This window comes from Drosophila takahashii, chromosome 3R (assembly GCF_030179915.1).
Source record: "Drosophila takahashii strain IR98-3 E-12201 chromosome 3R, DtakHiC1v2, whole genome shotgun sequence".
In the NCBI taxonomy this organism is placed as follows: domain Eukaryota; kingdom Metazoa; phylum Arthropoda; class Insecta; order Diptera; family Drosophilidae; genus Drosophila; species Drosophila takahashii.
In genome coordinates this window covers 16,328,747-16,354,120 of record NC_091681.1, presented here as the reverse complement: position 1 = coordinate 16,354,120, position 25,374 = coordinate 16,328,747, and the positions used below count along the sequence as shown (strand labels likewise).

General features: G+C 37.0%; 2 protein-coding genes across 2 annotated transcripts in view; one reads left to right on the top strand and one right to left on the bottom strand.

Moving 5' to 3' along the window:
* LOC108056851 (phospholipid-transporting ATPase ABCA3) overlaps positions 1 to 25,374 on the top strand; it is an 82,893-nt gene that overhangs the window by 16,773 nt on the left and 40,746 nt on the right. The window lies entirely within an intron of this gene.
* Positions 1 to 25,374, bottom strand: part of Hs6st (heparan sulfate 6-O-sulfotransferase) — an 89,935-nt gene that overhangs the window by 63,949 nt on the left and 612 nt on the right. Inside the window, exon 2 of the mRNA XM_044394241.2 lies at positions 23,447 to 23,857. Within this exon, the coding sequence (XP_044250176.1) occupies positions 23,447 to 23,632 (186 nt within the window). The 5' untranslated portion in view covers positions 23,633 to 23,857. The remainder of the gene's footprint in view (positions 1 to 23,446; positions 23,858 to 25,374) is intronic.

The window sequence follows — 25,374 nt, the reverse complement described above, 5'->3', positions numbered from 1 at the left end:
ATGGACGGCAAAGGCAAAGGCAAAGGCAAAGCCTGTCAAAAGATATGAACCTGCCCTCAAATGTTATCGCAACCCGTCTGCGGCGTCTACCTCCTGCCCCCAAATGTCTAGCCCATATTTCGCTTATAATCCTCCATTTATTTGTTTTCAATCAACTTAATCATTTGTAATGGACCCTGGTAATCTGCCCTTAAGGGCAGACAATAGGCTTGTTCAGGTTTCAAATTACCAAAACGTGAATGGTATTAATTGCCATAAAAGCAGAAAAATATTTTATAGTAATTGTAATTATTACAAAAGGTTTTTGGGAAATTAAAAAGGTTTCTTGTGTATATAAATAAATAAATATATCTGATACATATTTTTTCACATTTGAGTTTTTTTAACTGCCTTGTAAAAAACACTTAAACACGAACCGCCGAAGAATTCATCAGTTGTTGACCCCTGGGGTTCACTGACCGCAAACCCAAGGTTCTAATGCACCCTTAACTCGACGAGTTTGTTGACAAGTTGGCATTTGACCAATTAGCCAATAATTTCAGCTTGGGTATATATTTAGAAAACAAACAGGGAACCGAGCACATCCATCGCGTGGTCAATGCCAAAATATACACATCACGAAAACCCCTTCCTTTGATTTTGCTAATATGGAAGCATGGACTTGACATAATTACAAGATTAGGGCTTTGAACTCAAACACACAGGTCCTAACCTTATTGCGGGTAATTATAGTAATCAGACTAAGAGGCAGTCTAATTTGAGTAAATGGGAGATGGCTAAATAGTAGTAGGCTAAGTAGTAGGCTAGTAGTAATTGGGAGTTGCTTTAAATAACTATGTATATATTAATATAATATATACAAACATATTAATATCAAAATGATTTACGCATTTTTTTGTATTAAATCTAATTTAACTACTTTTCCTCTTTAAACTTATGCAATTATAATGGCAATTGCAATTTGATTGACATTCAATTGCCCTTGAAATGGCAATGCAATTCTAAATTGCAACGGCCAACTGCCCAAAGTATTTACAAACGATTCTCTGAACACTTAATGGTAATAAAATGGCGCTCCAAATGGCAAACATAACCGTAACCGAGCACACGTAATAACTTCCGAGGGTCATGTCATATTTTCGATTGGCCACTGAATACCTCGATTTACCCACCCAATCTATAGACTAGTCGTTCCCCGTTTACCTGCCTCTCCACCAAAACTCATGAAAACTTTTTTTGCGCCGTCAAGTTTCCGATAAAACGCGAGAAAAGCGGAAAAAAGACATAAAACGCGGGACACGTTAAGTGCAACCATGGATTGGTCGTCTAGTCCACTGCCATGTGGCGTCATTAACGTGGCAACACGTTATTGTTTGACGGAACAAGAGGGGGAGGGGGTGGGGTGGGTCCAGAGGCAGGTGGCAAAGGGGGCGTGGCATTAGAGGCGACGGAATAACCGCACATAATGGTGGCCCATTTCATCGTGAAAATGGAAGAAAAAGAAGATTGGGGGATGCGCGCTTTATATTCGCCATTTACGTGTTGAACATGGAATTTAATTTCTTCGGTAATTAATTGCAATCGTGTTGGCATTAGGTTTAATGCTCTAATTGGGCAGATGTTTGTCCGCTCTATCACGTGTGTGTGCGTGTGCTCTGTGTGTGTTTGTGTTTAATGGGGTGTCTGTGGCGTGGTGTGCGTGCCTCCATATCAAATTGTTTGACTTTGGCTTCGCCATTTTATTTGTCAAGTCAGTGGACATTAAGATGAAATGCAATGCTCGCCTAATTGATTTTATGATTTGCTTAATTGTGTTGGCACTTAAGCACATTACTGGGTTTGTCTCCTCTGCTCAAATTGAATTGGGCGTTGACGCGTTTGCTCAGCCACAGTCACAGCGGGAAATCATTAACGGGAATTGCAATTTAATTTCATTAAGGTGCTTAGATGGTGGCTTAACTTTCGAGAAAATATTCCTTATTTTTATATTAATAAAAAAAATGTATAATACACGCAAAAATAAAATACTAAGCTTCTACACAGAGAAAATTAAGCAAGAAGACTGACGTTCTCAAATTAAGTATTTGTATTCTCAATTTGAGGAAATACTGATTTTGTGGACAAATTTTGAAAAAAGAAGCCTATTTCTTTCACCATGTTGTTTCTCTCTTATTTGTCCCCGTTTTTTGAGAAAAAAATCTCTAAAAAGACTCAATTCCAAGGTATTTTATTTAAAAAATTGGTACTGAAAGTAAGGACTTTGTACTTAAAGTGAGTACTTGGTTTTATTTTGAGTAGAAAATTCTCAATTTAAGTGCACCGTTCATGAAAAATTCTCTCTGTGTAGAACTAAAGCCCTTAAAAGGCTTTTTTTTTGAGACTAATGCATATTTTGATCTCACCCTTTTTAGATGTTATTCATAGCTCACCTGAAAAGAAAGATAAGAGAAAAAATACAAATTAGAGAAAAATATTTTCGGTCATCAAATCTGGTTTATGTATTCTAAATATATAAACGAAAAAATAAATTCAGCCTGGGTCATTTTGCTTGGCCTGTCTCAAAGACGAGCAAACCGAGACCAAGCGAAAAGCCTATTAAAACCAACACACACACAGTCATAAAGGGACAAAAAGGATGGCCGGAAAGGAAAACAGAGAAAATGAGATTGAGAAAAAGTTGGCGAAACAAATACTGGGGAGAAAGACCCAAAGAAGACCCTTATTATTTTTCATGCATCTTTTTTTAGCAGGCGCTAAAACGTTAGCACACGTTTACCCAAAAAGAAAAAAAACAACGCCAGGGGGCGCCACTCATTTAAGTCCACAAAGTAAATTTTAAGTACCAACGATTCCTTGGGTTAGAAAAAGAAACCTTATTCGGGTCTCTCTTTAATTATATGGTAATTACTAAAATAATTTATTTACTTTTATTTGGAACCTTTGGACTACTTTGATTACTTCTAAGCAAGTTTCAGATTATAAAATAAGTTAGTAACTAGTAGAAACGAGTTAATTATTTATGTAACAACTAAATAAGTACACACAAAAAAAAGCACGTCGCCGTAAAATCGATAAGTCCAGGTAATTTTCTGGTTATTCCTACTCATATCGTTTTTACCTGAAATATTCATAAATTTACATTAAATAATATCATTTTGCCGAATTCTCTCTCTCGGAGATTCTCTAACTTCGAAAAAGAGCGCAAGAATCAATATGGCGAGCAAAATGACATGAGTGGAAGGGAGAAAGACTGATTCGAAATTCGAACTGACGTACTTCAAGCATGTTTTCTCGCTCGCACTAGTGTACGTTTTGGTCAGAAATAAGATTTTTTACATTTCGAACATATCACATTTACCTGGCCCCATATCAAGTTAAAAATGATCTTAAAAAAGGTCAAATTGACCTACGATTCATATCGAGTTTTTTTTGGGTGTACAGTATTTATAGACAGCTTTTAATTTTTAAATATAAGGCTTTTAATATGTCTATCAAAAGTTTTTATCTGCTTATAAATTAAATTCACCTCATAAGTAGACAACAATGTCGCTCGTGCCACGTCATTAATGCGAAAAGAGTGTCAAAACACACAAAGACCTTCCTAAGCCTTCGCCCCCTCTGGGAAACCCAAAAACCCTTGGGTAAGAAAAGCGTGAAGGAAAAGCAAAATGTTGCCGCTACACGTGCCAACATCAGCGGAAACGTCAACGCGAACATCGACGTCGACGCCAACGCACTTGACGGAATTTTGGCAAGAGCTGTAAAATGGCTGCAATTGGTCTTCTGGCCAATGTACAAAAAAACAAAAAAAAAATGTATATGCAAAAATACCTCAGAATTCAACAAACCCTTAAATCATAAGAGGTAGTTTAAAGTAGTTTGTTGAATAATTATTTTTAATTTTTAAATTTTATAAAAACTTAAAGATAATAAAATAGGTAACTAATTCTAAAATTATGCACTTGCAACTAATACTTAAATTATAAGGCTGATAAACTATTAAAAAATCACAAACACTTAAAATTCTAAGGGTATTTTCGTTCAGAATTGTTTTAAAAATATTTGTGTTTTAAATTGTATTTATTATTTAATTCTATTATCTATTAAAGGTTCTGTTACTCCCCAAAGAAAACATATCTTGTGAGTGCATCAGGAGGAAAATCAGCAGCCAAAGCAGGCACGGCATGAAATTAGAGGAAAGTAGCTAGAAAAGGATGCTCTGTGGCGATGGCCTGTGGTCTCCGGGCTGCCAGCTACTTTATGCCCTCCATGCTTCCTGTGTCATGTCGGTTGACCGCAAAATTAAATTACAAGAAAACCCCAAACGAACAACATGGCCGAGAAGAAAAAAGAACGAGTTGTACCCGAAAACAACGAGCAATAACACAGCCAACTAGGGGAAGAAGAAACGGATTTAAAACGTTGAAGTAGGACAGGCCAAGTCGAAACAATAACCAAACTAGAGGCAATGGGAGCGGAAGACACAGCAACGGACGGACGGACAAACGGACAGACGGACGGACAGGACAGTCCAAAGTTGGGAACTGTTTCCGCCGAACATGGTAATTACGTGTCTCCATGCTGAACTGACCCCTTACACGTCATCACAACGATGACGACGACTCTGGGCCATTAGTCGGATTTTGGTTTGGGTTTTTGATTCACTCCCGCCCTTCCCTCCACGCCGCTCAATTAGCAATTAGTTTTATTTCAATTCAGTTTACTTAAGTACGCAATCCCCACCTAACCCCACCGACCAGAAAAATAGGGATTTGTCTAACTTTTCCAAGTACTTAAAAGCTTAAGGTAAAAAAGTTTTTTTGGGTCTTCAGTTTTTGCTTCCCATTTACGTTTTTTGGGTCACAGCTTTGTCAAATGGCTTGAAAGGGTTGTTGGGCCAGGCTAGTATAGAAAACAAGTTCAAAGGTATTTTCGCTTAGGCTTACAACCTTAATTAGAAAATAAAATGGAAAAATTAAGTTAATGATTGGCTGGGATCACCGTTGCTTATTAGGTTTTTAAAACTTCCTTTAATTCTGACTAGTTAATAGTTCTACTCTAAAAGTTTGTCATTTCTAACCATAAACAATAATATTCCTATAAAAATCCATAAATACTTATATAAAATGTTAAATATTAAATTACCCTCAGACGTTTTATTGAAATTCTATTCCTTAAATGCATAAATTACGTATTCAAGCATACATATTCATAGCATTTTTTTCCTACTTTTTATAGTGCAAAAAATTATTTCCTCTTCTGCTTTAACTCTTTAATACTAGCCGAACACTCCTTAATTGAGTGCGTCCTTATAAAAGCGTCTAAATGGCAAGTCATCGGCAGGCAACACCCTAAACACAATCGCATAAACTCAGCCATATGTAGATGTACAAAAAGAGGGGCTAAAGATTCCAGTTAGCCTTCGTCATTGTCAGAATGGGAGCTGGAGAGTCGGGAGTGTCGGCGCCATCATCAGAAAAAAGCTGCCACATTGTCGCCAATAATTCAACGACAACGTCGGCGGTCATAAACGAAATGATTTATTAGCCGGAGAAGGCGAGAGATATCAGAGCCGAAACCAAACCAACTCAACTCAACAAGCCGCTTAACGCGTCCCCACGCCCCTATATCATCTCACATATGGATAGATGGCTCGATGCTATCAATGCATATCGCAGAGATAAATTATCATTTGCAATCGGCGGGGCAAAACGAAAAATATTAAAGTAAATATGAGATACTCGTATAATTAATGACATTTTGTGGCGATGTTCTGAGTTCGGTGTTTTGTTTAGTTATCTTATTACTGCCTTTTTTTGTTGTTGTGGCTTTGTCAACCCGTCAGTTTGACTCTCTGTCTGTCTAGTCGTTGTGACGTTTTTATCGCCCCAACAGTTTGCATATGCTTAACACATTTTCGCTTTGCGATTGCGGTTTTTTTTAGATTTTCTAGCCAACTTTTATTCGATTTTAATGAGTGCCTCGCGAATGGAAGCGAAAAATCTGGCGCCAGCATAAATTGTACACGGATATTTGATTTTTCTGTCCTTCCCTCTCTTTTTGTTTTATTATTGTTTTAGGCAGTTGGCGCCCATTTGCACAACAATATTGAATGAAAAACACAAAAGCTTTGTTGCTGATTTTCAATGGCCATTGGAGTGTGTATCCTATTGCTATTCAAATATGTTTTCTACTTGTGAGAGAACTTTTGTGCCGGGCTATGGGAAAATACAAAATTGTGATTACATCTCTTTAGCATAAAATAAGTATCTAATTTGGTTATCAATTATATTATCAAACCACCCTCATATTTTCGTCTAATTTAATCATCAAATTTAAATATGCTTTCAATTGGCAAGTGCGCAGCAATATTGTGTGTTTACCATTAAATAAGGATATTATTTGCCTGTCAATTATATAAACAAACAAGGCTTTATTATTTGGCTAATTTAATTATAATGTTCAAATATGTCCATTGGTAAGAGAAGTTCGTTGGCTTACTTGCATCATTCGAGTTTTGAATGGGCTTGCTGTATATATATTATACACCCAAAAAAAAACACTTGATCACGGAGTGAAATTCCGGTAAAAATGATATGCAATACAAAAAATTTACTATGCGCAGATCAATTTGACCGCGACTTTTTTTGTGTGTGTGTTGTCATTTTAATGGAGCGGCCAATTATCTGATAATAACTGAACACCACTTACCAATTTCGCTTGAGTTAGAGTTTGTGCCCCCGACAAATTTGCACATTTATCGACTGCATAATTTACGAGCCGTCTAATTAACTCAGCTCGCAACTAAAATTTGCACCCGAAAAGAATGTAAATAAGCCGCAATTATGGCTGCTGCTAATTGAAGCAAAAAGCCGAGGAGCAGACGCAGTTTGCGAGGGAATATTAAAGCCCAATGCGGAAACTGTGGCGCATTGTAAAGTAGGTAAATAACCGGCGAACACACACACACAGTCCCATGAATATTCCTGGGCCATTATAACAATTACTTGCACTTGCCCCTTTCGCTGGCATGGCCCCAAAAAAATAAAAATAAAAGGGAAATATGGACTACAAAAATTAACCAAAAAGTGGGTGAAAAGAGTGAGGAGTGGAAAAGTGGAGAAGTGAGTGAGGCAAGTCAAACACTCGAATTTAGTTGTTGTTGGGGCAAGGCGAAGGCGCTAAAAACCCGAACACACTTTTGTGGGTAATGGTCTTTGGCAAAGACCGCCTGTCGCCCCATTTTTCCTTCGTACCATGCGGCGTATGTGTAATATCGTGCGGTGCAAGTGCATGTTGACTTTGCTTCCCAGTGTGTGAGTGTGAACAAACAATATACACATACATATACACATACACTGCACACACTGACCTACATCGATGCCTCAGTTTGAAGCCCGCATTTCCTACAAAAACGAAATTTTCCTTACGCAATTCCTTTTTTCCCTATTTTTGTTCTGGGGTGCCATTCTTTTATTTGGAATTTTCCAACCCGATGGAGGTCAGGGTAAAATCAGAAAAAAACTAAAAAGAAACCAAACAACAAATTGCTGGCCTCAACGAGTATTTAGTTAATGGAAATTATTAAAAATGGAAACTCTTGCCGCAATAACTCTGGGCGAACGAACGGTTGAAGCCTGTGATGCAACTGCAATTTGTTTTCTCTCCCACAAGCAAACAACCCATCGCATTTCAGCCAGCCTTCCCGTTTGACTGCCGGATTCACTGACTTGTATCAAAAAAGATGAATTTTTTATTGCCGCTTTCATTTTAAAAAAGAGGGATAATATTGAAAACGGTTTTCATTTCCACACAAATATTTGTGCTATGGGTTATTCTTGTATTTCGTTTTTTAGCATAGCCAAGTTCTGTTTAAAAATTGATAAGCTTTTTGGTTTTTTCGTTCATCTGTTCATACTCAAGAGATTGGCTTGTATTCGGAAATTAGTATTAAGGGATTATGTAGTAAAATATATTTTTTATAAATCCAGATTTCGTTTAAAAACTTAATTTTAGGTTTAAAGCGAAATTAAATTCACTTGCATTTCCATAAATTTTGTAAACATCAAAAAGTTTAATTTAAAAATAATATTTAAAAAGCATTATAAATATTTAAAAATAATTTTATTAAAATATTTATTAGCTTTTCTTTAAAACTTGACTAGACTCTGTAAAATCTACAAATATTTCGGGTCACCCCAAAACTAAAGCCCAGCTTTGGCATCTTTCCTAGATGTTGCCCTATATTGATACAATCTGGAGGCAGCATACCGCCTAAATAGAATCTTTGCCTGGGATGGCAGTTAACATTTTTGTTGCTGCCTTCGTTTCAGCCAACTAAATTAGCCAAATGCCATAGTCATAGTCATGGCCTATCCGTGGCTATCGTGAACATATTTTAGCCGAAATTACTTAGAATATTTTCGTGTCTGCCTCGCCATAAAATGATTGCCATCAAAGGGATGAAGGGAGAAGGGGAGCGGGACTGTTTGAGCCTGACAAAGACTGGAGGACTGAAAATTATTCCCCAAAAAAGCTTTTTGAACATTTTTCGAGGCAATTGCTATTTTTTTTTGTTCGCCGGCGTCGTCTGTGTGGCTGTCGTAAACCAGGCGTAGGCTATTAATTTTATCACCGGGCCAGGTAGAAAAGTCCAGGACCAAAATCGGTCTGCCGCATGCCGTTTTACAGGCACCCACCAGATGGGGTGGGTAATTTTAATAAAATTTTCGTACTCGAAGCGTAGAGCTAAAGCTTTTCATAATGTACATTTTATGCTGATTCAATGTTTTCTTCATTTCTTTCGGTTTTTCGGTATGTGAGTGAGTGCCCCAGATTGAAGTTAGGCGTGGCGTTAAATTAAAGACACGGTGTGCTGGGGCAGAAGACAGAAATTGTTCGAGGCTTATGTGCCGCCGCCGCAGTCAATTTGTGTTAAATTTTATCAATCGTCGGGGGAGCAGCACAACTTAAAGCATAAATCTCTTTTAGTACCGCTCTTCTCAACTCCAACGGCTAAAGTGTCTGAGAGATATACCCCCTGCACAACTGGCAAAAGTTATGAATATTGATAAGGTCGAGAAAGGTGAACCAATCCTAGACGGCCCACTGTTCCATAATAAAGCGTCTTGCCAAGATTGGGTTTTCGCCTCATTTGGGATTACACACCAACCCCCCACAAAGGCCGAACCATCTTATCTTAGGCTGAAAATTGCTTTTAATATTCAGTCGTAGAAAATTAGTTTTATGTGCGAAATGTGAAATGTTTCAGAAAAGGTGAAAGGCGAACGGAGCGCACACCTTTCTTTGTAATGAAACGCAACTGACGAAAAAGGTAGGTCGTCGTATAAGCAAATTACTGGATGTCGTACGGGTTAATTGAATTGCCCCACGGACGCTGACACGTGTGCCACTGATACGACATTTTGGGAAAGTGCGTGAAATTCCCAGGTAGGGAATTTCGTTAAATTGTACTATTAAGAAAGTTAAATGTTGCTTCTTAATGTCTAAATATTTTAATTGGTTGATATGGTGGTGATATGCCGAAACAGAGCAATATTAAAGGACTCCTAGATCGATTTAAGATTCTAGATAAGGCAATATAAACAGGCTTCTATCTTACAATAATAAACATTTTTAATATTTTAACTTTATTTTAAGAGATTGAGTTAAAATCTTTAAGATATAATAATAATATCATATCTGAGCATTCCGTTCTAATGATGGTAAATAGATAAAGCCCTTTCAAATAATAAAGGAAAAATATTATCTAAAGAGGTGCTAAATTAGAGATTTCAAATGTCACCTAAACGACATTAAACGTCTTCGAGTACAAATAGCTTGAGCTATTAAACGATACCAATAAAATGTGTAAAATCATTATAAACTATGCAAAACACTCAATTGAGCCGGAGATGGGCTCCTCCACTTGGTAATTACTTGGATCCATTCCAGACTTTCCCCGCCTCCAACTCGAACCACTTGGAGAAGAGAAGTCAGCTGAAGCAGCTGCAGCTGCACTTCAACACTTCCCAGGCATGCAAATAATAAAGAACTAAGGAGCGAACAAGAAGAACTGGGCAGGAGGAAAAGCGGTGGAAAATGGGGAAAAGCGAGAGGAGGAGGAAGGGAAAGCAAACAAACATAAAGAACAATTACAGAAAAGCTTATCGGCAATTAAAGAAACGCGCCCCACGGAAGCCGCGTTGCAAATGCAAATTGTGGAAATGCAAACTCTTCACTTCTTCACTTTTGCCCCAGGTCAGTTCCCTTGGGTTGAGTTCTGCCGAGTTGAGTTCAGTTGAGGAGCTCTAATCACTTGCTGGCCATTAATTGTTGTACAAAATGCCTCCTTGGGCATGCAACACATGCGATAATTGTTGCAGTTTTTATGCAATTTAACGCACAGCTCGCAACTTTTCAATTGTTGGCGACAATTTGCAGCTTTATGGCATAATTTATGCAACGTTAACGGGGCGGCGGTGAAAGGCGGGGGAAAATGGGTAGTTGTGATGTGACATGTCTGCTGGCAATTTGAATTAAGTGTAGTTAATGTTGACAAACGTCGTCTGTCCGGCCTGAGAACAATGTTTCCCAACCTCCTACCTCAATCCACCACCCATCACTCGACGGAGTTCACTGGGACGGACGACTCAGTTGGGGACGGATATATGTAATATGCGTATATATATCATCCCGCAACCCCCATATATCTATAACCCCCATTTGGAACCCACTAGATGACGACAACAAGATGGGGACACACTGAAGTGGCATTTGCCCCGGGCAGACAGCCAAACATGATTGATGGATGCCCTGGACGACGAGTGCGAGATTAAGATAATCGACATTTGTATAATACAATTTCCCAGTCCTGACGATCTGCGGGTTAAGTGAATTTGGAGAGCAGCCATAACTACGCAAATTGAATAAATATTAATAAAGTCAAGAGTTAACGGATGTGTGGCCAAACTAAGTGTATTGTACTCAATAATGGTTGATTGATTGGAATTGTTGATATTACAACCATTTAAGATTAGGATTTCGTTAAATGAAGTACATAAAATTCTGTATTACCTGTTTAGCAATTTAAATGTTATTTAATAAATGCAATAATAATTATCATTGAATTGTTACTTATTTTATGAAATTTAACGATACTTTTTGTTTAAGTCAATAACAGCAAACTATCTGCATTGTAAGTCCCAAGTTGATTCTATTTATAATCACAAATACTCAAGCTGTCTTTGACATGACTCTGATTTTACAGCCCACAGGAACTTCAATTGCAATTACCTCCACTTCATTTGAGATTTAGTTCAATTTAATGCAGGTTAATAAGAGCACTATGTACAGTAAATAAAACAAATAAACCTTGTAAAAAGCTAATAAAATTTATATTAAATAAAATCATTTGTGTAAAAAAAAGTATTAACATTTTCTAACTAATAAAGCTAATTGCATAGAATTTTATATCCTATATGTTTCCTATACGTTTTGGACACGCTCTAATACTTTTAAGGAAAATATACAAGGGTCTTTTGTCCCTGAACGGTGATGGATAAATAGAAATCGATATTTCCTTCCTGATTTGACACCTTTCCGTTGTCTTTGTGGCAGGCAGCTGATGTCCTTTCTGGTTGCACTTTCAGGTAGATAGATGTACTCCACACACACACACAAATGTCGGGGGCACAAACACAAGATATAACCACAAAGAAGGTCCGGGAAAATCAATAGAAACAATGCCTAAGCCCCGGAAGGGTGTGTGCAAGTGTAAGGGTCTACTTGTGGGGACTGCAAACAATGGCCACGTACCACAGGACACGGCCAGGAGATCTTATCCGAGACTCAGGCCAAGTGTAGGGGAACGGAAAAGAACGTGTTAATAGATATTAGGCGGGTTGTTTGTTGTTGTCCCTGTTCTGAGGACAGGAAATCGGGGCGTGACTGAAATTTGTAAATACTATTTTTCAGTTCCCCCGAAATTTTCAAAGCACATTAACCTGCGGATTTTTTTTCACTGAATCAAAGTTGTTAATTTTATTAAACATTTCCTTATGTGTCTGGCATACGTAATTTCTTCCCGAAAAAAAGGTTTAGAACGATTAAAGTAGAGGGTTAGAACTTCTATTGCTATGCATAAGTTGGCCCGATAGTTCTCAATTGGGTTCGGCTGCTATTCAATTTAAAATGCGCCACTTAAATGGAGTTCCTCTTGAAAACCCGTTACCACATCGCCATCTCCGGGTTGTCTATTTTCGTAGCCCACCAAAAGTGCATTGACATTGCCACATTGCTAAATTCATTGGCAGCCCATGCCAATTTTAATTCCTCTTCTCTGCCTCTGTTGTTGCGTTGTCTCATTTCTTTTTTACTTTTTTATTTTTTATTTTCCCTGAACCCGCATTCGTTTAGCTCTCAAGTGACGACAAACGACCGAATGCCGAATGCCAAATGCCAGGCCGTAGTCAACGGAGTCAGCTTCACTCTTCGTTCCACTAAACTGCCTCAAATGCCGCGTGACGCATAGAGACGATTTAATTCTTCTGCCCCTCGTTGGAATACACTATCAAGGGGAATATTTCTGGTCAACACGGACTACAGACTAAGCAAAAGTTCAGTGTTATCAATTTACAAATACATCACCCTTATCAGTCTGACATTTTGTTTCTCAAAGCATTTGGTTTCTATTTTTCATAAATTAAAATAAAAGAAAAAAGTCCCGAAAGAATAACTTAAAGGAAAAATAAACTGAAAACCAGGGAATTACTAAATTTTGATTTTTTTTCGAGGTTTTAAATGGTTTTTTACCAGATAATATCTGTAAAAACAAAGTACCATGTTTTAATATATAATCAAATGTAATAATCTTTCCTTAGGGTATTTGTAGCCCGCGCTATCTTACCAAACTTTCTTTTTCCCTTGGTTTTTGTATATATTTTACATATTTTGCATGTCTCCTGCGGGGCCTCAACGCCTCGTTGGCCGCCCATTTGTCCAGCTCTCCGTCTCCTACGTTCCCCGTTCCCCCTAAAAAACCCCAGCCCAATTCCATTTCCATCTCCATTTCCAGTTCCAGTAACCCCAGTACGCATTTATAAAACTGCAGCAACAACAAACACAGCGGAATTGCATTCATATTCATGTGACAATTTGCATGAGATACAATGAGGCCATAATATGAGTAGAAGTCTCCATAGAACTTTTTTCTCCTATGCTGAAAAAGCAATTTTTTTCTAATTTATGTTCCCATTTAAAAATACAACGAAAGAGGAGAAACAACTTTGCTGAATGGGCAAAGTTTTTTGGCACAAACACTAGAATTGTTTGTGACAGATTAAGAAGAAATCCGATTATTTCAAGAATTATAAATATTTATAATCGAAGCAACATTTTTGTTGGAAATATTAATTAACTGATAAGAAAACAAGAGAGAACGCTATAGTCGGGTTGTTGTCCCGACTATCTAATACCCGTCACTCAGCTAAAGGGAGTGCGAACGCTGTGTCGGGTTGGTGTCCCGACTAATAATCGTAACTCAGCTAAAGGGAGTGCGAGGGAGATAGATATATAATTTTTGATTGCGTATAACTTTTTAATGAATGGTCCGATTTGAAAAATGTCTTCTACATTTCGATAGGTATAAATATGCACAACAAAATTGCATTTATACTTCTCGGAAATCTTTAAAGATGTGGGCGCAGGACCCATTTTAAAATCGTTAGTGGGCGATTGTGGGCGTTAGAGGGGGCGTGGCGCTCGGCTAAAATAAACTTGCGCTGCGTAGGAAGCCAAAGAATATGTGTGGGAAATCTCAACCTTCTAGCTTTTGTAGTTTCTGAGATCTCAGCGTTCATACAGACGGACAGACAGACAGACAGACAGACAGACAGACAGACAGACAGACAGACAGACAGACAGACAGACGGACAGACGGACATGGCTAGATCGACTCGGCTAGTGACCCTGATCAAGAATATATATACTTTATGGGGTCGGAAACGCTTCCTTCTAGCTGTTACATACTTTTGCACGAATCTAGTATACCCTTTTACTCTACGAGTAACGGGTATAAAAAAATTATTATAGCAGGAAGTCGGGAATTAATATTGTGAATCATAAATTATTGGGAAAAAACAAAATACAAATATTTTTAAACACAAAATTCTACGAAACTCATAGGAAATTCTCAAGCTTGAGGTTTTTATGTAAATTTTGAAATAAATATCAATAAGTAATATCCCTAGATCCCATTACCTCAAACTGCATTGCATTGGCAGCCACGAACGATATGCTATACGCATAACTATAATGTATTCTTCAGTTGCAAAGGAAAAATAAGAGAATAAAGCATAAGCAAGACAAAAAAGAAGGACAGAAGCTGCTTCCGTTTGGTCTCAATTGCATTTCTCTGTTCTCATGTGCGGTCCATGTTTGGTTTTGGCTTGGGTGTCCCCCTCCTCGCCGCCGATTTTGTCAACATATGTTCAACATAATCAAAAACAAGCTAGGGTATTACTTTAACACAAACATCATCGAAGGAGATGAAAAGAAACAAATTCGAGAGGCAAAGGAGTGGGAGCCGAAATTCAATTTGCTGCATTTGGAATTTAATTTGAGGAGTTTCGATGAGTTGGATTGAATCTCTCGGTTCTTTCGGTTTTCTGTAGTGCCTTCTTTGTTTTCGTATTGTTCTCGGCCACTTGAGCGGCTTATGCTAAATAGGCAAACACATTTTTCTAACAATTCCGGCAGTCCCTTTGGAAAGTCTGCTGAATGTGTGGCACATCGCATCGAAGCTGCCTAAGTGGCCCATTCGTTATGGGGCGTTGAAAGTTGACTGCACTTTTTGAAGTTGCGATGATGAATTGTTTGAAGCAGTGGCAGACGGCAGCTGCTGATGGCCTGTCGGTCAAGATGAAAAGATGAGTGGCAAATGCTATTGAACCATAACAGATAGTCAGATTTCCGAGCGGGAAAGGCCGTTTCTCGGTATTCATTAATGGGTTGGGCCTATAAATACACTTGCGCTTGGGTATCGTATCTATCTGGGGAATCGTTTGATATTTCCATATAAATAGCCTTAGCTTCGCACTATTGACATTTGCACCGCTCCCCCTTCGAAGAAGAAGAAGAAGAAGAAGTCCTCTCGGTCAGCTCGATTTCTTGGGACGATTTACGACTTCCGTGAAGCACTTTCAGTGGCCAGTAGTATGCAATCGGCATTCACGGAGTGCCTCCGATTTAAATATACAAATCCTCATCCTCAGACATACACCTAAACGTCTGGAAGCCTGTGCGTGTTTGATATGCAGTTCATGTCTCGGATGTCTGCATTGATGGAAATTGCAAGGAGTATCCAACACGGCAGAGAAATATACAGTAAAGCCTTCCTGGATGGGATTTATGTTTAAATAAATGCATCTTCAATTTAATTAAGAGATTAAAGGTTTTTTTGGAAGAAGTTTATAAGCTAAAACATTATGTTTATCGAAAATTTCGGATCCTATCGACTATGACAAATTAAAAAACAATTCCTAAAAATTTCAAGAATTTGTAAGACTTGTAAGATTTGTAAGATTGTAAGTGTTTAAAAATATTCCTTGACAAATACATATTTATAAATTTAAAAAAATGTATTATATTTTTTAAACCTAGCTAAATTGAAGTCTGTATAACTAGCAGATTGAGTCTCAGAAGTAGTACTGTTCCCTCAAACATATCACAAACAACTCTCGCACATTGGAATTGTAAGTTTAGGGGAGGGCATTGGGTTAAAAAAAAAAGAAGCGGGGTGAGATGGATATGAGATGGAGTGTGGTGGTGGCGATGGTGATGGAAACCCACTCAAATCCGTATGGGAGGTCCAAGGAGAAGCTAATCTGATTTATCAGTCTGAAAATAGATTTTGTGCGAAAAGAAAATTCAAAGAGGATAAGGGAAAGATATTCCAATGAAAACGAATGTTAAAGATTGAAGCGGAATAAGTCGCTTAAGAATATGGAAAGCGAAACGTTGGCAGTGGATTTAATGGAAGTATGAGTACAGGATGATTGGACAATATTTTAATAATATAAGAAAACCCTAAATTAAATTTCATAATTAAACCTCTTATCTCGAGACCCTCTCCCTTGCACACCACGACTAATTAAATTACTCCAACACTTCAGACACAATACTGTCATTAATTTCAGCTAATTTGCTATGCTCCCTCCCTCGGCACACCCAATTAATCACCTACAGAAACCCTTCATAAATCATAAAGAAAAAACCCCCATTAAGGATATCCACATTACTTACGAGTGTATACTAAGGTTTTTTCTTGAGTTCAAGTGCTGGGAAACATCAAAAACATGTTTCGGTCAATACCAATTCCCATTTTTTTTATACTGCTACCATTTTTTTGTGTTCACTTTGCCTGTCGCTTCCACTTGAGCAATTAATACGTGAGCAAACTGAAAAATATGTCAAAGATGTGGGGGATTGGGTGCCGCTGAGGGGGAGTCGTAAAGAAAGAGAAACGGCGTCTTAGCCAAGTGCAAAACAATGTTCAAGTGTTGTATTGTTACCAAAAAAAAAAAGCAAAGTTTAGACGAAAGCCACGAATAAGATCTACCCCATAGTCATTGTTATAAAGTTCTGAACACCCAAATAAATAATTTTGAATTTATCAGATTATTGTAAATGACCTTTTAGAGATTCGAATTTTCTATTTTTAAATTAGATGGATAATAACGAAATAATCTTTTCTTCGAGAGATTCTAAATTTCTATTTCTAAATGAGATGGATAATATCAAAATGTGCCTTGTTCCTTCTAGAGATTCTAATTTAAGTTTTAATTTAAACTTCTCGATTCTAAATTTCTATTTATCCTATAAGAGCTTAAAACTATTCTATAGATTTTTAAGTAAGCAATTAAAGTATTTATACTACAATATATAATATAGATCTGCACAAAAACATCATACCTCGAATGTTACCGTGTACAAAAACGAGGCAACCATCATAACATTTAGAGTGTGCAAAAACTTCAGATTGTTTCTCATCTTTGGGCTTCTGTAGCCAACGTCTGCCAATGGATTATTTTTATCACAGCTCACAAACAGCCCCCCACATAAAGAACGAAACGAAGAAGTTAAACAAAAAACAACGGGGGAGAAACATAGATAGAAACCATAAAGCGAAACATTCTGCAATTGCGAAACCCAAACACGCCTCTCACATTGTCGCACAACTTGATCTATATATATGCATATACGGGGTAGACATAGACACAATAACAATGATTGCAATTATCGCTGTCATTACGGCGATGATGACGACGATGATTGAGTTTAGTGTGTAGAATGAAATATAAAGCCGCATTTCACACAGAATAATGAATTGTTGGTTTTTCTTTTTCCACTGAGCGCCTGGGTATAGATGTACTTAGAAAAGTATAGCATTGTCGAAAATCTGCTCATATTTCAGTCAACCAAGCGGAAATCCTTTATGCCCCACCGCTCACTCATCAACCTACCCAGGCCCCTCCCTCAAGCCACCCAAAACCTAAACCCCCTCACCCATCATATAATAAATACTAACGGTTTTTCCCGGCTTTTCCAGCCAACTCACATTTTTGCAGCTCGTTAAATAAGGCGACAGTCGAGAGAGCAAAGTTGCCCCTCTTTTTCCCGCTTTTAGACACTCTGCATTCATTGTTAGTCCGTAGACTTTTTAGTTGCTTGGGTTGGGTTGCATTGTGTGAAAAAGTTTTAATTGGATGCTTATTACACAAATTTGCTCGTTTTCTTTTCTGCTCCACACATTTTTTTCCCCTGCTGTTGTTGTTGTTTGCCATGGTATTTGTATTTGCAAGTTAGAAGCCAAATATGCAGAAAAAAAAAGTGAAAAGTAAGTGAGTTTTAATGTTTTATTGAGCCCAATAAAGTTCTAAAAAACGTCTATAAACTGTAACCATATTTAAATATTAACATCATATTATCATCATATAGTTATATATTTATTTATTTATTAATGAGATGTTAGTGAAGTTTACTAAAGTAAGAACTAACAATAGGGTTATCGCCTATAAAAATATTAGAATATTATATTTTAGAAGTATTTAAATGTATATTTACCACAAAACTTCTATTAAATAACATACAGCATTTTAGCCCAGAGAATTTTGAGAGTGCCACGAACAAAATCCGACTTACATTTCATTGTTGCCTGCAATTTCTGCACCGAAATGATAATTCACCTTCGCCTCCCTATCATTCGCATTGCATAATGCTGAGCCCAAAATAATCCAATTAGCCAGGACTTAAATGCACATGATGTTGCAACGACGAAATGATTCCAATTAGTATTACAAAACGCTAATTGCATTTTACAAAACGTTTGAATTGAATTTCTAATTGCCAATTGCTGCGGCACAATGATTTTGCACATAAATGAATAATTCTAAATGGATTTCGAAACGCCAAGAGTGGAAAAACGCAGACGAATGGAAATTTTGTAAAATTCTTCTCGCCGAGCACATCTGTTGCCACCACGGATGAAACAAATTCGGCAAAAATATATGGTGTTGCGATTCCATTCGAACAAAATCAATGAACACAGTTTAGGGCATCATAAATTTGGATTTATTTTTGATTGCAGACATCACGAATGGAATGTAGGAAATTTAAAATGGTTCATTACTAGACCTCGGATTTTGCATAATGAATCATTACAAATAATTATAAATATGATGCCGAATGCAAACGTTTGATCCGCTTTCATGAACTGCCCTTAAGGCTCTTAAAACCTTATACATAGGCGGTTTGATATCTACCTGCATTGCCATTTAAGATCATAAACGGCTATCAGTTTACAGCGCTTTCAAAACATCAGACCTTGCTTTAGAGTCTCAATAAAAGGTGCAAGAGAATATGCTTATATGAAGACTACCTAATGCTCTTTAAAGTTTTTAGAACCTTTACTTTATAATGTTCTAAGGAAAGAAATATATTTGGAAAAAAACAGCATTTTTATCAATCAGAATTGTAAAGTATATTTTGGGTTTCTTTAAGAAATAATTTTTTTATTTACATTTTTTTAGATTTCTTTCAAAAGAAATTCCCAAAACCAAGTATTCCTTATAAGCACCTAACCCAAGCACGTACACCAAATTATAAGTTGCCGAGACAGAAATAAAACCTGTTTCACGGCAGAGAATAAGAGGAGGAACGACACAGCAAGCTGGGGCTATCAAAAAACTTTTATCACAAAGAAAAGCTAAACCAGTCAACGGGTTTTATTTTGGGCCTTTGTTGTTGGCTAATTTGTCCAGGGGTTTCGATACTCGAGACGTTGCATCCTTAGAGGTCTTTTCTTTTTCTTATTTTGGGTGGAAAGAGAAGCGATATCTGAGCATCTGATTTGCAAGCTGACCATTTTTTTGATCTTTTGCGCACGAATTAACTTCAAACAGGCGTGAATAATGCCCTGCTGATCTTTTGTCTTTTGTTTTTCGGGAATCTGGAAATTCATTTTGCCCCCAAAAAAGCAGTGGGGCCACATTAAAGTGCCGCCTGACACACTTCCCCCGGGATTTGCCGTACCCCTACCCTTCGACAAGCTTTATGACATGTGCGGTTTGAGTTATGAGCGGCTCTTGATTTTTTGCGGCATGTGCGGTGCTTGAATTTCTTTATTCCCCTTCCTTTCGGCACATATTTCAGATGGCTGATAGTTTAATTGGTCTGGACTTTATGTGTTTTGCGGTTTTTGTTTGCCTTCCTCTTATTTCTTGGCTGCTTTTATGCTTTTTTCTTGTTTTTTTGTGTTTTGTTCTCCATTAGCTACTGGTCTTTGACTCGAGTGTAATGAAGACGTCACATGGCAGGCATATTAATGCTAATTGATTATGCCAAAGTTCCTCAAATAGTTAAGGCAGCTCTGAAACTTATCTTGATCGTGCAGCCACAAACAATTAAGGGAATTCTCCGAGGGGTTTATGGGCATTTGACACAAAAGAACACTGAAAATTATTAAGAAAACCCACACACAGAGATCAAAATAATAAATTTCTTAGACGGCAGTATTAAATCACATAATAAATCGTTTACACGATCAAAAGCGAAGAGTTAAAGGTAATTGAGACATTTAAGACACAGCAGGGCCTCTATTTCCCCGGAAAGATTTTGAGTACCTTGTAGATGTTGTGATATCTTGTGACAAATCTGATAAAATGTTTTACGAAATTCCCCATAAAACTCTGTTCGAATCCATAAATCCCACACTCAATTAAATTGATTAACACTGCCGTAAAAAGACGACAATAAAATGCAGGCAGCAGCAAACAAATCTTGGCTAATAAAACGCATAAACAAAAACCCAAAAAATGTATTCATGGAGTAAACTTTTTATGGCCCGAAAGCTGAAGCCAAAGTTTGGCACGATCTAGCCGGTAACGACAAGTGTTTTGCAGTTTTAATAGAGACATAAAAACTGTTATAAATATAGGAATTTCATATACTGTTCGTTCATTCCCCCTGTAATTTGGTAAATAAACCAAAGCCAAGCCCACAAAAAAAAGTTGAACAAAACACAAACGTACTATGTAGATATGTGGAAAAGGCGCCATAAAAACCAAAAACAAAACATTTTCATTGTGGATTGCGGGCACGAGTATAAATTTGGGAAAACAATTGGCCAGACAACACCGAAAAAGTGATAAATAGTTTTCATTTCATTAGCTGCGCTTTGTGAATTGTTCCGAAATTCGAACAAGCAGCACTGCAACAAATATGAAAGCGAATATATGCAAGCGTACCGAAATAATAAACATTGATTTTGTTTATTCAATCAGGTAAACCAAAGAGGCGAAGAAGAATACACTATGCTATATAAACAAAAACACACACCTGTAATTGTACTTTGGACCCTATTTCGAATATTGCGTAAACAATTACGGATCCGGACGTTACAACAATCACAAAATCACCAATCCTCCAACCACAATTTATTTACAACTCAAACATACTCAAACAACTCGAGATCGAGCCACTCGAACAGCGGCATTTAATTAATGGCTTTTTATCAAGACCGAATAAATATTCAGTGATTTAAAATTTGCATAAATTGAAATAAATAAAGCCAAATTAGAAAAAAATACAGCATTAAAACCAGAGCTGCTGCTGGCAGCCACGAAAAGCCGAAGCATTGAATATTCAGAGTAAAAGTCAACGATTTTGTTTATGTTAAAGTGGCTGATAGGGCTTACACATTTGTGGCTACCTTAGGAAAGGCAAGGGAATTGTAAATATCGGTGGTTGATAAAGTTTACACATTTATTAGCATTTTTATTTAAGCCATAGGCTATTGAATTACGAGCTGGGATTTAAAGTTGTGATGTATAAAAAGGAGATTAGGAAAGAGCCTTAATACTTGAAGATATAGGGGAACTATTAAGGAGACTACTTATATGAAATTCTAATTGCACACACATAATCACAAATCATAGAATTTAAAAACATTTAATATTTTAATAACATTAAAATATGTACATAAAAATTAAATTTCTCAATAATAGATTATTTTTCAGACATTTATAGTTCATAAATCAAAAATAATAAACCACTTTGAGATAATACAAATTTACGAGCCCTAAAGAGCCTTAAAAAGAGACCCAAGTTACAGTAGTAACTGACTTAATGATCCGAAAGGAGACAAAAAATTTCCCAAGGCAGGACAATTAAAAATCGCTTGTAATTAATCAAACTAAGTGCCCAGAGAGTTCAAGTGTTCCGGGAATAAAATACTCCCACCGAGTCCGAGTAATTTATGCTCAACTTGGCCCATTAAGAAGAATACAAATCTGAGTATCCCCCCAAAAATGGGCCGCCCTCGCATCCGAAATAATAGAATAATCTGTCTGTTTTCCATTGGACACGCAACGCATCAGACTCATTTTCATGTTTGGCTTTCGCCACACTATTCATTTAAGCATGTTTTTCTGTTATGGCGCGTACAACTAATTAAGCTATTTTTAAAAGAAGGCGAATTTTCCAACGCACGAACATAGCATCGGCAAATGGGGCGTGGCCACGCCCTACTAGTCACTATGTCTGCCAAGATCGCGTGCGGAACAAAAAAAAAAGAAGGCGAGGCAGCTGCGCTCAATTAATGTCATATTGCAGGCTATTTCAATTTGGAAAATATTTTATACAAACATACTGAATAAACATTCAAAAATATATCTATATCATAAGCAGAGTCATTCGACATTGAACTCATTTAAAAGTCACACCCACTTGGTTTTTTGTTTTTGGAGAAGGAACGAATTTGTTTCTTGTTTAATTAAAGATCGCCAAAATTGAAATTGAAACATATTTCAGCAGCTACATATATAGTTTATACATAGAACTCATCAAATACAGACATATATCGAATTTTTCCGGCTGCAATTTGGAAATTTATGGCCTCCTTTAACGAATTTATCGAGGCTAATATTAGAGATGACTGGCACGAGCGGGATTAATTGTTAAATCTACATATCTGAAGCTATATGCACACCGCTAGATAGCAAAGTTGAGTTAATACTGTCTGGTCTGGCTTTATGTGTCCCCAGGGTGGAATTTTATGCGCTGTTTTGCCTCGGTTCTGTTATTATGGCCCACGAATGCACTTTACACCTCGACCATTAAATCATTCATTAAATAAGAGAGGGGAGGAAGCCATATTAGTCCCACAGATTAGACAAATTTCAATCAAGCGCATTGGTAAAAGATTTATGGTCTCTACTGATTATGAACAGTGACCTAAAAATACCAATCAAAAATAGTTTCCCATAAAATTGTATGTTTAAGATTAGACAAATTTAATTAAAGGGCGAGCGTGTCAAAGATTTATGAATGATTCTTTCAAAAGTGAAATCAAAAGTCTACACAATCCTTCAGTACTAAACTTTATAATATTACAGATTTCCCAACAGTGAACGAACATCTCATTCAGGGCGAATTTCTCTAGCACCTTTGCGTAAACAATTTCCCAGTTTCGAAGGCGCCAACCGAAAGGCTGTAAACAAAACATTTTGTTTTGTCTAATTAAAGCTCACAAAAATAGATAAACAGTCGGTAGGATTTTCTATATATTATGAGAGCTGTCTGTAATCCGCTGGGAAACAAATTCCGAAGCATATTTTGATATGAATATATGCGAACCACGAGCTAATAAATTTATTGATGGGCCGTAGAAAAACAAGTTTGGTCCCCCCTCAAAAAAAAAAGAATGACTGGTAATTTCAATAAAAACACAAAACGGCAAATATAAATTATGAAATTCCGAATTTTTTGCCAATGGGTGTGCTAATTTGCATTGGCGCCAAGGGGCAGAAAAAAAACACAACAAACTCAACATGGTAAAAGTAATTTATGGTTAACGCAATGAGAATTAATTAGGGGCTTTGGGGCTTACCTGATCTTGACAAAAGTAACCGAATCCGATGATACCGGCGATGGCCAGAAAGAGACAAAATACAATGATTGTTCGTATTTTGGAGCGCGGTTCCATTTTCTTGATTTCATAAACTCCACTGGGTAGCAATAAGGCAAAATCACTATCGACTTGAACTGATACGTTCTTATGCATATCCACGGGCATGTTCCATTCCCCCGTCCTCCAGCGAACTGCGAATTGTGGGGATCGCACTAGAACATCACAGGTCCACCCGGGTGTTGGTATTACCGTACCGCAGCCAGAACCAGACGCGAATCGGTGGCGAGGCCAACTCAATCATACTCCAGTCGTTGCCCGATAAGAATTCTGAAAATGGGAACACCTTCGACCATCGTATGGGTGGTTTCCTTGTCTCTGGTTTTCCAGTAGCTGCAAGTGAAGTAGAGGGAAAAATTGTTAAATAAGCATTACTTTTTGGGAGCACTTAATTCCGGTTAGTTACCACTTGACCGGCCAGATAAGGGGGTTTTGTCTATCTCTTATCTAGCCACTTACTCGGTAAGTGAAAGCTTTTCACATCAAACACAAATAATTCAACAGACTTTAATTATAGGACTGACTGATAACAAGCTCACAATTAAAACGCAGTTTAAATTTGTTTATTTCTTGCAATCTGAATCTATTTTAATTGGCAAATCCACAAGTAAATATTTAAGGAAAGGCGTGAATTTTGCGTTGGAGCAATAAAAAAGTATCTTTATTTGTGTGGGAAATCTTGAAATAACCAGCACAAACAAATGCGAACTGCAAAATATATGGCTAAAAGATTAAATACATAAATCAAAAAAAGATCCAGAAATAGTAAAATATACAAGAAAAACTGGTAGCCAAAGAACAATGCATTTAATATACCCTACAACATATTGGGATAATAATTGTGCTATAATTAATAATAGTTTTCTCAAATCACGTTTTTTTAGGAAATAAAAATGGTACGTTAAAATCAGAATAATAGTGGTAACAATACGATAGCAAATACCTTTTATTTATTACTTTCAATATGGACACAGCAAACATATAGTGAACACCCTTTATTTTATGGTTCTCTAGATATCAGTTTGTTTGTTTATTATGAATCGCTTTATCGGGGTTAGATATATTTTCTAATACCTACATTCTACAATATTTTTTTACGATCTCGGTATTACATAGCTTTTGAAAAAGACTTTCTAGGAAATTTGATGAGGAAATGTATTGAAATGTTACTTTGGCAATAACATAATTATAGACAAAATCAGTACACAAAGTAAAGGTTTACAAAGCCTAAAATATCACAAGTCTTTTATTAAAATAGATCATATTTATATCAGCTAATACTCAGAATTCTCGAGTGGATTTCATCCTTGGATGACTAAAAAATACCATTAGATATATCATATTGAAATGTAAGATCATATAACAGAGCTTAATATAAAATACTATCAATACTATGAAATTATCAGAATTTGATAGGTGCAAAAATCATTTTATGACCATAATTCTATAGGAATAGGGCCCATACTATATGATATACATATGATATAGGTATTTCCCGCGTGGGTATAAATACATTGAGGGTTTAACACCTGCTTTCTAAAAGTTGTGCCACCAACCTCTCCCGGAAGTGTATTTAAATGTAGAAACACCCAACCGACCGGCGATCGGCAGTCAGAGTGACGCCCAAACCGCTGCGGCTGCTGTTTTTTTATGTAGGCGCTTTAAATTCGCGATCTTTGCTATTGGCTAGATTGCAATTGTTGTAAACAAATGGGAACAACTACTGGAGGGGAACAAAAAAGCAGATGTGGCGAAACATGTTGCCAGGCAACAATAACAAACGGCGGACACATGGTCGTTTAATTCACTTCGCTGTGCTCCAAACTATACTTAAATCTTGCTAATTGCTA